The sequence below is a fragment of the Salvelinus alpinus genome, chromosome 2 (assembly GCF_045679555.1).
Source record: "Salvelinus alpinus chromosome 2, SLU_Salpinus.1, whole genome shotgun sequence".
NCBI classification, from domain to species: Eukaryota; Metazoa; Chordata; class Actinopteri; order Salmoniformes; family Salmonidae; genus Salvelinus; species Salvelinus alpinus.
Window position 1 is genome coordinate 111,976,415 of NC_092087.1, and position 15,361 is coordinate 111,991,775.

Consider the following 15,361-nt stretch of genomic DNA (forward strand, 5'->3'; position numbering starts at 1 on the left):
CAGAGGTTCAGACTGAGCGTTACCCACTCCAGTCAGCAGATGGCGGTGTGCGATTTTAAGGCAATGCTGTTAGTGTGACGTATAATCTAGTGGACGGAACGCAATGCTGTTAGTGTGACGTGTAATCTAGTGGACGGAACGCTTCTTTCAGCAGCAGCAACAGTTAGGCCGCCACCTCGGTAGCTTGCTAGCCAAAATAGCCGAACCCATAAAGCTCTTTAGACGCTTTAGTGTATATTAGCCACTGTATTTTAAACCCTTGTCTGTCGTCTAGTTAGTTAGTTATCCTATTTAATTTCATATTTACGGTGTTGTTGTTATTATTCAGCTAGCGGGCTGGTTAAGTTAGCATTAGCCTAGCTAGCTAACATCTCCGACCATGAGTTCACTAAATTACTCTCTTCCTGCTGAAGAAGAGACGGTCTGCTGGACGGAGAAAGAAGCTCTCATCAAAGAGGAGGAGGAAGAGAAGGATGTTACAATACAAAAACAAGTAGAGGGTGAGGTTGTTACCCTGAAAGAAGAAGAGAAAGACGTTTCAGTGAAAGAAGAGGAAGACGTTACAGTGAAAGAAGAGGAGGATTCAGTTTTTGAAGTGAAAGCGGAGGATGGGGAGTTTACGGTCTCATCGGAAGAAGAGGAGGAAACTGGATATCTGGGCCCGATTTCCCAAACGCAATTTAAGGCATCCAGTGGTTCTAAAGATGAACTTAGCCATAAGATGGTTTTGAGAAACCGTGCCGTGATTACCACTGGTAAGTACTGTCTTAAATACAGAGGTACAAACTCTGCAGTTGAACTGATGTTTGGTGTTAAAGGGGAAATCTGCAATTGCTACATCCATATTTTGACTTTTAAATGATTAATTTATAGCCATTGATTCTTGGAGAATATAACACATGCCTCATGAGCTTAGTTCAACTGTTGTACCCCATCAGAACCCAGAATAAGCTTTTTTACTCCAATGTTTAGAAACAATGTAAATCAACAGCCTCAACATGGTTAAAACTATAATGTTGATATCATGGATGGTCAGTCCTTTCATCCATAGGTCTGTCTATGAATTTGAGAGTAGTTAAATTTCTCCAGGCCCATCATCATCTTATTACCAAAACAGTGGTGGAATGACTGCTTTGTTATTGTTTCAACTGCAGGTTGGTTGATTGATTGATGTGTGGCTTTTTTAAAGGGACAACCTAGTATTTAAACAGCAACAAAATGGCTGCCAAGAGACTTGGTTTGGTAAACAGCTGAGGGATGGGGCTGGAGAAATGTAACCACTCTCAAATTCATAGAGAAAGCTATTGTAGCAACCCTAACTCAACACCTAGCGACCTCGTCAAGAAGTTCAGACATCTTGGCATAACAGTTTTAAGGTGTTGGCTTGACAGTCGCTGGACCCAGGTTTGAGTTCAGCTCAGGGATACCCCCTGAATTCACTACACTATGAATACAAGGACTGGCCATGCATGATGTCATAATGATAGTTTAAACAGGTTTCTAGGCTATATAGTATATTCTAGAATTCATCCATGATGTCATAATGATAGTTTAACCAGGTTTCTAGGATATATAGTATATTCTAGAATTCATCCATGATGTCATAATGATAGTTTAACCAGGTTTCTAGGATATATAGTATATTCTAGAATTCATCCATATTGTCATAATGATAGTTTAACCAGGTTTCTAGGCTATATAGTATATTCTAGAATTGCCAGTGAAGATTTCCTGTGGAGGCAAATTATTAGAGCTGTGGATAAGTCATTGTATAATATTCAGCGGTTGTGATACAGTCTGGATTTGATCCAGGGTGTCTGTAGTGACGCCTCAAGCACTGAGATGTAGTGTCCGCTGCGCCACCTGGGAGCCCCAAAATCATGTTCTAGTGCTGTCCCCAACTAAAATACATCTTGGTCAACCAAGAGTCATCTGTTCTTTCTACCAATCGCCCCATGTGTTTTTATAAAATCAAATATACCTACTGAATTTGTCTGATGCTTTAAGCATTCTGATCAAATAATTAAGACACACAAATAACTCAAAGTCATAACCAGAGGGAGCCGCTCGTCAACATAACCTGACTAGAGGGAGCCGGTCGTCAACATAACCTGACTAGAGGGAGCCGGTCCTCAACATAACCTGACCAGAGGGAGCCGGTCGTCAACATAACCTGACCAGAGGGAGCCGGTCGTCAACATAACCTGACCAGAGGGAGCCGGTCGTCAACATAACCTTACCAGAGGGAGCGGTCGTCAACATAACCTGACCAGAGGGAGCCGGTCGTCAACATAACCTGACCAGAGGGAGCCGGTCGTCAACATAACCTGACCAGAGGGAGCCGGTCGTCAACACAACCCGACCAGAGGGAGCCGGTCGTCAACATAACCCGACCAGAGGGAGCCGGTCGTCAACACAACCCGACCAGAGGGAGCCGGTCGTCAACACAACCCGACCAGAGGGAGCCGGTCGTCAACATAACCCGTCCAGAGGGAGCCGGTCGTCAACATAACCCGACCAGAGGGAGCCGGCCGTCAACATAACCCGACCAGAGGGAGCCGGCCGTCAACATAACCCGACCAGAGGGAGCCGGTCGTCAACATAACCCGACCAGAGGGAGCCGGTCGTCAACATAACCAGACCAGAGGGAGCCGCTCGTCAACATAACCCGACCAGAGGGAGCCGGTCGTCAACACAACCCGACCAGAGGGAGCCGGTCGTCAACACAACCCGACCAGAGGGAGCCGGTCGTCAACACAACCCGACCAGAGGGAGCCGGTCGTCAACATAACCCGACCAGAGGGAGCCGGTCGTCAACATAACCCGGCCAGAGGGAGCCGGTCGTCAACATAACCGGACCAGAGGGAGCCGGTCGTCAACATAACCTGACCAGAGGGAGCCGGTCGTCAACATAACCTGACCAGAGGGAGCCGGTCTTCAACATAACCTGACCAGAGGGAGCCGGTCGTCAACATAACCTGACCAGAGGGAGCCGGTCGTCAACATAACCCGACCAGAGGGAGTCGGTCGTCAACATAATCTAACCAGAGGGAGTCCCCCCTCCGCTGCTGGACTTCGTAAATTCTGCCGTTTTGCTCCTGAAGTTTTCAGTAATAGACTAATAGTCTACAGATAGATAGACTAATAGACTAGTAATAGACTACACCAGCAGTCTGCAACCTTTTCCAGTTGGAGTGCCAATTTATCTGACCATTTCTACCTACTTCTACTGATAGAAATAAATATCCTAGAAATCACATTGGCTGCAAATGGCCTGTCTACAAGAAAGTTGAAACATTGTATCAACTATCAACTGGGTCAGGAAACTCGGATAGCAAGCTTGCAACATTATATGAAATATTCTAGGCCCTCAGTTTCCTGCTCCAGTGAGTTCTGGACAGTAATCAGGTATTTTATGACATTTCCACTGGATCAGAGCATTACATTTTTCCCTTTTATGCCGTGTGTTTATCGAAATGGCGAGAACTGGAAATATTTTACAAAAATACTTTGAGGAACTATTGTCATTCGCAATTGATTGTGATTAGACTTTGTTTACTTGCTGTTCGGATGTAAAAAAAAAATTACTTTGAGAAGCTCCACAACTCATTAGTGGTTCAGCGTTAAGACAATCAGAAATACTATCAGACATCCCCAAATGGGCACATTTATAGGCCTACATTTGTGTGCCGGCCAGGTAGACTAGTCCTACTACTATATGGGTAATCAGGTGTGCGTCCTTACTCAACATTGACAGGAGTGTTTCAAACAAAAGACAATGAATAAATTGACAACTGACGCATCTTGCGGGGTCAGGTCTGGGTGGTCTGCCATGGGCCGTTTCATTTAGTATCAGTTTGGGTCGGCTGGGGAATGATTGTATTTCCCCATAGTATGTTGTTCCGAAGTTGACTGACTGAAAGGGAGTGTAACTTTGATTATAATTACACTTCCCTGAAGGAGAGAAACGAGGTACAACACCTGTTTGTCCCCGCCCTTTCCTGGGGTGGTGAAGAGCGGTATTAAATTTAAGGAATAAAATCTAAGCCTCACGCTCATCACCTGTGGAAGGTGGGGATTCCAGCGAGGCGTGGATATGATAGTATGTTGTACCTAGTTTCCCTCCTTCAGGGAACAGTAGTTATAGTCATAACGTTACGCTTGTCATATGATGAACTTCAACTTAAATACTGGATCTTGCAGTAGGACAGTTTTTTGTATTCAGATCTCTGAAATGCTCTCTAACTACGTCACATTTAGTGTCTCTTTATGTTACGCTGGGAAAACAGTTTTCATGGCAACAGAAATCCTAAATCATTTCAGAGTTTACTAAATCCAATGGTTCTAACTGAAAGTCCCCTTAGCTTTATTGACAACACCCAAATGGATACTGTCATTAACGCGGTTCTTCAATAATTACACATAATACTTAATACTGTAGCTGTTTTGTTATAGTCACATGTTCAACTATCATCAGCTGATCCAGGAAATCATTTTCTGAATGCCAGTCAAATGACAAACATCACGACATGCAACAACAACCAAAGTGCTTCTTCATTCATTACTCTGGTAAAGACAGTTATGCCGTGCTCCACGTTGGATCCAAAATACCTAACAAATTGGTGTTTATAATGTTATTGTCTGCTTGATTTACAGTAGGGTCTCGTTAGTCTGTTTGCATACAGAGATACTTAGCTCATAATGTGTAGAGAACTGTTCCTTGATGGATAGGCTATTGTACAACACACAGAGCTATTTTCCTTTATTTGTTGTTTGGTGAAGTTATGGGCCAATTTGGCAAACAGTGTACAAACCCTCATTGTCAGGCTGATGGAAAAGCTAGACAAAGAGCATTTTACTGGTTGAAGGGTTTTTTAAGTACAAAGCGGTTGATTTGCGATGATCACACAAACATTATATTAAGCAGGACATTCATGACATGCTTGGATCCAACATCCCTAACAAATTGATGTTTGTAATTAGAGGTCGAAACCTGGCTAAACTATCATTATGACATCATGGATGAATTCTAGAATATACTATATATCCTAGAAACCTGGTTAAACTATCATTATGACATCATGGATGAATTCTAGAATATACTATATAGCCTAGAAACCTGGTTAAACTATCATTATTATTTTTATTATTTTTAATTTTTTTTATTTCACCTTTATTTAACCAGGTAGGCTAGTTGAGAACAAGTTCTCATTTGCAACTGCGACCTGGCCAAGATAAAGCATAGCAGTGTGAACAGACAACACAGAGTTACACATGGAGTAAACAATAAACAAGTCAATAACATGGTAGAAAAAAAAAAGAGAATCTATATACAATGTGTGCAAAAGGCATGAGGTAGGCAATAAATCGAATAATTACAATTTAGCAGATTAACACTGGAGTGATAAATCATCAGATGATCATGTGCAAGAAGAGATACTGGTGTGCAAAAGAGCAGAAAAGTAAATAAATAAAAGCAGTATGGGGGGTGAGGTAGGTAAATTGGGTGGGTAGTTTACAGATGGACTATGTACAGCTGCAGCGATCGGTTAGCTGCTCGGATAGCAGATTTTTAAAGTTGTTGAGGGAGATAAAAGTCTCCAACTTCAGAGATTTTTGCAATTCGTTCCAGTCGCAGGCAGCAGAGACATTATGACATCATGGATGAATTCTAGAATATACTATATATCCTAGAAACCTGGTTAAACTATCATTATGACATCATGGATGAATTCTAGAATATACTATATATCCTAGAAACCTGGTTAAACTATCATTATGACTAGAGGTCGACCGATTAATTAGGGCCGATTTCAAGTTTTCATAACAATCGGAAATCTGTATTTTCGGACACCGATTTGGCCGTTTTTTTAACACCTTTATTTAATCTTAATTTAACTAGGCAAGTCGGTTAAGAACACATTCTTATTTTCAATGACGGCCTAGGAATGGTGGGTTAACTGCCATGTTCAGGGGCAGAACGGCAGATTTTCACCTTGTCCGCTCGGGGGATCCAATCTTACAACCTTACAGTTAACTAGTCCAACGCTATAACCACCTGCCTCTCGTTGCACTCCACAAGGAGACTGCCTGTTACGCGAATGCAGTAAGCCAAGGTAAGTTGCTAGCTAGCATTAAACTTATCTTATAAAAAACAATCAATCATAATCACTAGTTAACTACACATGGTTGATGATATTACTAGATATTATCTAGCGTGTCCTGCGTTGCATATAATCTGACTGAGCATACAAGCATACAAGCATCTAAGTATCTGACTGAGCGGTGGTAGGCAGCAGCAGGCGCGTAAACATTCATTCAAACAGCACTTCCGTGCGTTTTGCCAGCAGCTCTTCGTTGTGCGTCAAACATTGCGCTGTTTATGACTTCAAGCCTATCAACTCCCGAGATGAGGCTGGTGTAACCGATGTGAAATGGCTAGCTAGCTAGCGGGGTGCGCGCTAATAGCGTTCCAAACGTCACTCGCTCTGAGCCTTGGAGTGGTTGTTCCCCTTGCTCTGCATGGGTAACGCTGCTTCGATGGTGGCTGTTGTCGATGTGTTCCTGGTTCGAGCCCAGGGAGGAGCGAGGAGAGGGACGGAAGCTATACTCTTACACTGGCAATACTAAAGTGCCTACAAGAACATCCAATAGTCAAAGGTTAATGAAATACAAATGGTATAGAGAGAAATAGTCCTATTATTCCTATAATAACTACAACCTAAAACTTCTTACCTGGGAATATTGAAGACTCATGTTAAAAGGAACCACCAGCTTTCATTTAAGTTCTCATGTTCTCATGTTCTGAGCAAGGAACTTAAACGTTAGCTTTCTTACATGGCACATATTGCACTTTTACTTTCTTCTCCAACACTTTGTTTTTGCAATATTTAAACCAAATTGAACATGTTTCATTATTTATTTGAGGCTAAATTGATTTTGATGTATTAAGTTAAAATAAGTGTTAATTCAGTATTGTTGTAATTGTCATTATTACAAATAAATAAAAAAATTTTTTTTTAAATCGGCCGATTAATCGTTATCGGCTTTTTTGGCCCTCCAATAATCGGTATCGGCGTTGAAAAATCATAATCGGTCGACCTCAAGCAGACAATGTGTTATTGTCTGCTTGATTTACTGTAGGCTCTCGTTAGTCTGTTTGGACACAGAGATACTTAGCTCATAATGTGTAGAGAACTGTTCCTTGATGGATAGGCTATTGTACAACACACAGAGCTATTTTCCTTTATTCAGGACATTTAGAATGACAACACATTACAGAGTAGCCTAGTGGGATTATTCACAAAATTATCTAGTGATCAGGTTAAGAAATGTCATGACAGACATTTTAGTTTCCATGTTTCACCTGAAATATTAAATGATTTATAGTCCTAGGTCTATGTTGTTGTTAGGTGAAGTTATGGGTCCTACAGTAGGTCTGTGTTATTGTTAGGTGAAGTTATGGGTCCTACAGTAGGTCTATGTTGTTGTTAGGTGAAGTTATGGGTCCTACAGTGGGTCTGTGTTATTGTCAGGTGAAGTTATGGGTCCTACAGTAGGTCTGTGTTATTGTCAGGTGAAGTTATGGGTCCTACAGTAGGTCTATGTTATTGTTAGGTGAAGTTATGGGTCCTACAGTAGGTCTATGTTGTTGTTAGGTGAAGTTATGGGTCCTACAGTAGGTCTATCTTGTTGTTAGGTGAAGTTATGGGTCCTACAGTAGGTCTATGTTATTGTTAGGTGACGTTATGGGTCCTACAGTAGGTCTATGTTGTTGTTAGGTGAAGTTATGGGCCAATTTGTTAAACACTTAATGTACAAACCCTCAGTTTCAGGCTGATGGCAAAGCTAGCTATAGAGCATTTTACGACAATAACACAAACATATAGGAGATTCAAACGAGCTTTACAATTACAATGCATGTGCATCGCTGCCATTTTAGCACAGAATACAGAGGGGTCCTTTTTTGGAGACCAAAGGTCGTCTGGCACACTGCTTAGGTCTTGACTGTCTTAAGACAATTATAAAATAATTTAACAGACATCAATTGTTGTACAACTTCATGGGTACGCTCTGGGCATCACCTTTCACCTCAAATAAACAGTGGATTTCTACTGTTGTGGGCCTTAATAAACCGTCTGTCTGACTTTGTTGTTCACACAGGAGAGATACGGGACTATAGTGGATCCTCTGGGGAGCCTCAACAACAACATGATGCTGAAGAGGCAGAGAAGAGTCTCTCCACATCAGAACACCTCAAGAAACACCCGCAGAGACCCACAGGGAAGAAATCTCACCGCTGCTCTGACTGTGGGAAGAGATTAAACTCCTCAGTAAAACTTAAAATACATCAAAGAATTCACACAAGAGAGAAACCATATAGCTGTGCTCAATGTGGGAAGAGTTTTGTTCAATCTAGCCAGCTGACTTCACACCAGAGAACACACACAGGAGAGAAACCTTATAGCTGTGGTCAATGTGGGAAGAGTTTTAGTCAATCTGGAGATCTGACAGTGCACCAGAGAATACACACAGGAGAGAAACCTTATAGCTGTGGTCAATGTGGGAAGAGTTTTAGTCAATCTGGAGATCTGACAGTGCACCAGAGAATACACACAGGAGAGAAACCATTTAGCTGTGATCAATGTGGGAAGAGTTTTTCTTCTTCTAGCCATCTAAATATACACCAGAGAACACACACAGGAGAGAAACCGCTTAGCTGTGGTCAATGTGGGAAGCGTTTTAGTCAATCTGGAGATCTGACAGTGCACCAGAGAATACACACAGGAGAGAAACCGTTTAGCTGTGATCAATGTGGGAAGAGTTTTGTTCGATCTGGCTATCTGACAGTGCACCAGAGACTACACACAGGAGAGAAACCTTATAGCTGTGGTCAATGTGGGAAGAGTTTTAGTCAATCTAGCTCTCTGACAGTGCACCAGAGAATACACACAGGAGAGAAACCTTTTAGCTGTGATCAATGTGGGAAGAGTTTTTCTACTTCTAGCTATCTAACTATACACCATAGAACACACACAGGAGAGAAACCTTATAGCTGTGATCAATGTGGGAAGAGTTTTTCTACTTCTGGCTATCTAAATATACACCATAGAACACACACAGGAGAGAAACCTCTTAGCTGTGGTCAATGTGGGAAGAGTTTTAGTCAATCTAGCTCTCTGACAGTGCACCAGAGAATACACACAGGAGAGAAACCTTTTAGCTGTGATCAATGTGGGAAGAGTTTTTCTAGTTCTAGCTATCTAACTATACACCATAGAACACACACAGGAGAGAAACCTTATAGCTGTGATCAATGTGGGAAGAGTTTTTCTACTTCTACCTATCTAAATATACACCATAGAACACACACAGGAGAGAATCTGTTTAGCTGTGATCAATGTGGGAAGAGTTTTTCTACTTCTCGCTATCTAACTAGACACCAGAGAACACACACAGGAGAGAAACCTTATAGCTGTAAGTCTTAGCTGACTGTCTTCTACAGGTTGTCCTCTAACCAGTGAGCTAAAATATATCTCCCATTTCCATGTTTTTTTGTTTGTTGTTAGTTTCAACAGCACGTACAACCGGATTTCCCCCCTAATCGATATCAGTGATTTATTGCTACTTGTCAAAACAACAGTGTTTTTGGTGCTTGTGCAGTTTATAAGGAGCTTGTTTTTAAAAAGACAATTATAGTGGCAGATGTTTGTGTATATACCACATGTTAGGTTTTCAATTGATCCCAAACTGTTTCTGCATATTGGTTATTGATTTGGACATGTTAAATCTGTGTTTTGACAGTGGGCTATCCCACCTAGCAAAATGTAATTGAAAAGCCATTGAAAATAATACTATGCAATCAAATATTTCATATTTACATTTCATGAAACATTTAATGAAAATTATTCATGCAACCAACTGACAGTTTTTTGGTACAATTATATTGACATTGTTGCCCTGTTTTTAGAATATCAGGGTTCATTCTCACATGTGCCAAACCAAATGTACTAGAGCATGACATTGGGGACTGGGCCCTGATCCAACAACATGCCTATCGAGTGAACCCTGAAAAGAGAGAGAAGCTCTGCAGTGAGGTGGAAAGTTACTACGGATATTGCAGGAGTTTTCTCTTGAAATCAGACATGTCTGTGGTAAGGACAACCTGGTTGCTGATTGTCTCAAGGGCCGGCAGTTAAAAATATTTGTGTTTTCCGTTTAGCCAGTGCGTTGCCATGGATCACAATTTATTTTGACTGCACGTTTTTCCGTATTGGAGATGAGTTTTGTTTGGGCTCGTTCCAAGGGGACGAGAGTTCTAGAAGCAAGTGGGTTTTAGGATTCTATTGAAAGAAAAAGGATTTAAAAAATAATACTATTGTATATTATTATTTAGAAATACGTGTTTATTCTTGTTTTTGATTGTTGACAGCCAGTAGACACTATGTTTATATTGTAGAAGCATTGTAGTTGATTATGTGAAATGGAAGTTGTTTTCTGTTGGGGGTGAGCATACTTGTCCAACAAAAATATAGGATATATTTGTTGTCTAAAGGGGGAAGGTGTTACATTCTTTGGTTTTTCCATTTATGTTTTGAGGTTGGACTTTAGCACGAATAGCTCGTTAGCACGTATAGCTCATTAGCACGTATAGCTCGTATAGCACGTATAGCTGTAAAATACTTTTGTATCGTGGCTCTCAACGAATCATCTGGGGGTGATTTGTTGACCAGCCATCATTATCGTAGAGTACTAAATTGATTCACTTTATATTTGTGTGTTGTATTGACCTGCTCCCTTATTAATAAGTGAATAAATATTTAGATTTAACTCTGACTTGTGTGATAAGTTTGTCTCCATTTGATATTAAAGAAATTAACCACATTTGGCGATGGGGATGTTAATCTTCACTTGGTGACCGCTCCTGATGACCTGGGTAAATGGTGCACCAGGGATCCCTCAAACTTGGGATCTCAGGGAGACCACACTTTGAGAATGGAGCAGATGGACCCACCTTTGATCTGAGAGGCAGCTCAGGGAGACCACCCTTTGGGAATGGAGCAGATGGACCAACCATTGATCTGAGAGGCAGCGAGCCGAGTGGATACCACATCTCAAACCTAGTTTAAAAAAAAAAGAGGTCAGCGAAACACGCAAAATTTAGTTTTTAGAAAAGCCTCGTAGTGTGTATTCCTGTGTGAGGGGGGCACCTTGGAGGTGTAAACAGGGCCCAGTCAGGAGGCTCTGAGTGTGTATTCCTGTGTGGAGGTGTAAACAGGGCCCAGTCAGGAGGCTCTGAGTGTGTATTCCTGTGTGGAGGTGTAAACAGGGCCCAGTCAGGAGGCTCTGAGTGTGTATTCCTGTGTGGAGGTGTAAACAGGGCCCAGTCAGGAGGCTCTGAGTGTGTATTCCTGTGTGGAGGTGTAAACAGGGCCCAGTCAGGAGGCTCTGAGTGTGTATTCCTGTATTTTCCCAGTATGGGAGGAGTTGCTAGATTTATTGAATAAACCTTTTTCCATGAATTTAGTGAACCAAGGTGGCTGACTAGCTGTTGATGTTGAAGAAGCGTCCCGTCCACTAGATTATACGTCACAGTGGCAAAATCACCTGAAAGATGCACATCGCTATCTGCTGACTGGAGTTGGTATCGCAGTTGAGAAAATAATTTCAGACAAAACGTTAAAAGGCAACTGCCCCTAAAAGGCATCGACTCCCTTTGAAAATGGGCGATGTGGCATAAGAAGCAATTATTATAGTGTAAAAATGTACTACAAAGTGTAGCTAAATAGAATAACTTTGGTCATACCCACTCAGCACGTAACGTCCAAGGACGTCGAATTATGTGCCATATCAGGTCTGTCGTGGCCGCTATTTCGCCCGAAAATAGTAATCACAAATTTGGCTGTGTGTAACTATGTAAATGTCTCTCGGACAAGGTGACTTTTATCAATATACACTCTAAAAAGTAAAGGTTCCTGGAGTATCCTTTAGGGGTTCTTCAAATTGAAACTGTGGGGGAACCACTAAAAGTTATTTGAAGAACCTTTTGTGGGAACCCCTATAAGTTCTTTGAAGAACTTTATCATGGTTCCTCAAAGAACCTTTTGGCGTTAATTTTTTTAACTCGCTGCCCACCCTCCCTCCATTATAAAAACATATTTTAATAATAACAATATTGATATAAATAATATTGACTGAAATAATTAATAGTTTATTTAGTGGCACCACAAATGTGAATTAATATTTACCAAACAAAACACATTACAATATTGCAACATTTCTGCAGACATGTCAGACCATAATAAATAATACATTTACTTTGTATAGTGATTTTCATGACATTTAAAATATATAAAATAATGATGTACAATAAAAACAACATACATTAAAAATGAATCATAGGTAAACTAACAATATTGTAGACTTGATGCTAAATACAGATTTTTCAGCTTTAGTGTGTATATCGTATCCACTTAGTTATGTTAGGAAGTTTGCCATCTTTATGACCGGCCCTGGTAACTTCACCCCAACTTCTCTTCTCCCCAGAACACAGTAACATAAGTGTTTTTCTGACATTTTGGGGAAATTTACGGGAAAAATAAAAAAAATACAGCCCGAGCAGAGCCCCAAGTCCCATGGGGACGTCCTCGAGGGCGTGGATGTTCTCCCCATCAAAGGTCAGCGGGATTTCACTCTCATGGTGAAATGGATTTCCACCGATGTGCAGTAAAGGAGTGAAGAGCGGTGAAATCTGTGTCAACAAAAGTTAGAAAAGATTAATACACACAATTAACAAAGAACACAAATGTTCAGCTGTAGTTTTATATAAGCATGCACACCTATGTTTATGAAGAAACAGATGATTGGTGCATAGGCATACCTTGTCACGGACATAAAGGCCACTCGGGTCCTCATTGAAGAGGTTGGGCAAGAGCAGAATCGCTGCTGTGGTCTCCAGTCCTAGTAAAGTAAAGCAATGATCTTACTACACTTGCTAATTTTATTACAAAATACATTAGAGAAAGGGAAGGAATAAGAGCAAATACCTCTTCTGTATTGTCCTTCAGGGACTGTCAAAATAGCAGGATGATGTCCTCACCCCTGCCTCGCCTCTCTACCTCTGATAGTCCTTAAATTATATTTTTTGTCTATTTCCATTCCATGGACTTGATTCATTTCCGAGAATATCTGAAAAGATCAATTGCACACATTTGTATGCTAATAGATGTCAGTTTGTATTGACTGCTATGTAGGTTAAATGTACACTTCAAATGCAGCTGTCCTACAACAGATCTGTACCTTCTTCTTGATCCCAATTGCATTGTGTCCATGTTCTGTCCTATACGAATTTCAAAGGAAGAGAAAATGTGTCAAAGAATAGTCTTACAAGCATTAAAACATATATATATATATATATAAATAAATATTGAAAGATAAATGGCATTGACATACAATGTAATGTAAAATAGAAGAACATATTGGAGAAAGCACTAGCCAATACAGTACTGCCATACAGTAACAGTACTGCCATACAGGCCTAATATCACATTTCAATATATCTTTGTACACAAATTGTTTAATATTTTATCAGGCTGACTTGAAAGATTATACGCAACATTTTGCTGCGTGGCAATACTGTGTTTGGATTCTGAAGGGCATTTATACAAAAGAGGTAGTCTAGACACTGTATTAATACCATTATGCATTTGAATCCCATCTACAGCCACCATCTAAGATATTAATTTCCCTCCACAAGGGGGCGGACATGTAACGTTTCCAAAATGGGATAGTATTGTCCATGTAATGTCTCCAAAATGGGACAGTATTGTCCATGTAACGTTTCCAAAATGGGATAGTATTGTCCATGTAACGTTAGGCCCTCTTGTGAGTTAATAGTATTGCATGCTGTAGCAGGCTATATAAAGAGGAAGACCTCCATTGACGATTCAGTTCGTTGTAACATCTCGTCTGGACAGGTCACCGTCCTTAGTTAGTTAGTTAACGTTAGCTAGTTCATTATCACAAAAGTGAGAACTGCTCTAGATTGGAAACTTACGTTAATGAGTGTAAAGCCATGTTGGCTTCATGGAAACGATATACAATATATGGGAAAGAATATAGTTGAGGGAAATAATCCAAACCTAGTTCTGCCTAATTAGGACATAACGTTAGCTAGCTAGATAACGGTACTGTACTGTAGCTCATACAACGCCGACGGTCAAACCCGGAAGAACCAATACAGTATGAGGTGAAACGGTGAACTGACGTTGAATCATAATTAAGTTAATAAAAATGTATTAGTGAAACTGTTAAAAAATAGTATATGGCAAATTAAATATATTACGCTATTGTTATCATATAGAAACATCATGGCATATTGTACATCATATTAAATATATTACTCTATTATCATATAGAAACATCATGGAAAATTGTACATCATATTAGCATCAACATACATTATTGTTTCATTCAATTTCACATAATAAGGATATTTCATATTTAAAAGTACAGAAGTCAGAACCCATCACCTGCTATGTAAAAGAGACAGAAGAATGCACAATGGTCAATTCTATCTGGGATCCTTGGGACATCCCTAACCTAAACCCTAACCTTAACCACTTCAATGTTAACTTCAATGGGCTAGGGACGTCCCAAGGATATACAGTGGGCCAGAAAAGTATTTAGTCAGCCACCAATTGTGCAAGTTCTCCCACTTAAAAAAATGAGAGAGGCCTGTAATTTTCATCATAGGTACACTTCAACTATGACAGACATAATGAGAAAAAGAAATCCAGAAAATCACATTGTAGGATTTTTAATGAATTTATTTGCAAATTATGGTGGAAACTAAGTATTTGGTCAATAACAAAAGTTTATCTCAATACTTTGTTATATACCCTTTGTTGGCAATGACAGAGGTCAAACGTTTTCTGTAAGTCTTCACAAGGTTTTCACACACTGTTGCTGGTATTTTGGCCCATTCCTCCATGCAGATCTCCTCTAGAGCAGTGATGTTTTGGGGCTGTTGCTGGGCAACACGGACTTTCAACTCCCTCCAAAGATTTTCTATGGGGTTGAGATCTTGAGACTGGCTGTAGAACACTTCTACAGCCAGTAAGGTGAGAGGTCACACATGGTTTAGATGGTAAAAATGTATGTCCCCTTAGCGGTGCATCACGTAAGCAAAAGGGAATATGTTCCATCATCTATGTTTATTTACATTAGTGCAAATTGTCCACTGGTATTGGTGTAATTTCTCACCCCTCTGGCTGTATGAAAGTGAATTTCCCCTCAGGCACACACATTTGTTCTTTGTTATTACCCGAGCCACTGCCTGTTCACCCCACTATCATCTAGA

At 40.5% G+C, this 15,361-nt stretch overlaps 2 protein-coding genes across 3 annotated transcripts in view; both read left to right on the plus strand.

The window, feature by feature from the left end:
• The window catches only part of LOC139549743 (gastrula zinc finger protein XlCGF17.1-like), a 627,316-nt gene that overhangs the window by 89,019 nt on the left and 522,936 nt on the right, over positions 1 to 15,361 (plus strand). The window lies entirely within an intron of this gene.
• Positions 142 to 10,830, plus strand: LOC139548143 (zinc finger protein ZFP2-like). The gene is made up of 2 exons (XM_071357579.1): positions 142 to 755; positions 8,164 to 10,830. The coding sequence occupies exons 1-2, from the start codon at positions 380 to 382 to the stop codon at positions 9,486 to 9,488; spliced, it is 1,701 nt and encodes a 566-aa protein (XP_071213680.1). The 5' UTR covers positions 142 to 379; the 3' UTR covers positions 9,489 to 10,830.

Bases quoted from the DNA above. Each gene is read 5' to 3' on its own strand.
- LOC139548143 (XM_071357579.1), top strand. From the start codon at position 380: ATGAGTTCACTAAATTACTCTCTTCCTGCTGAAGAAGAGACGGTCTGC. The intron at 756-8,163 runs GTAAGTACTGTC...TTGTTCACACAG, and splicing joins CCGTGCCGTGATTACCACTG to GAGAGATACGGGACTATAGT.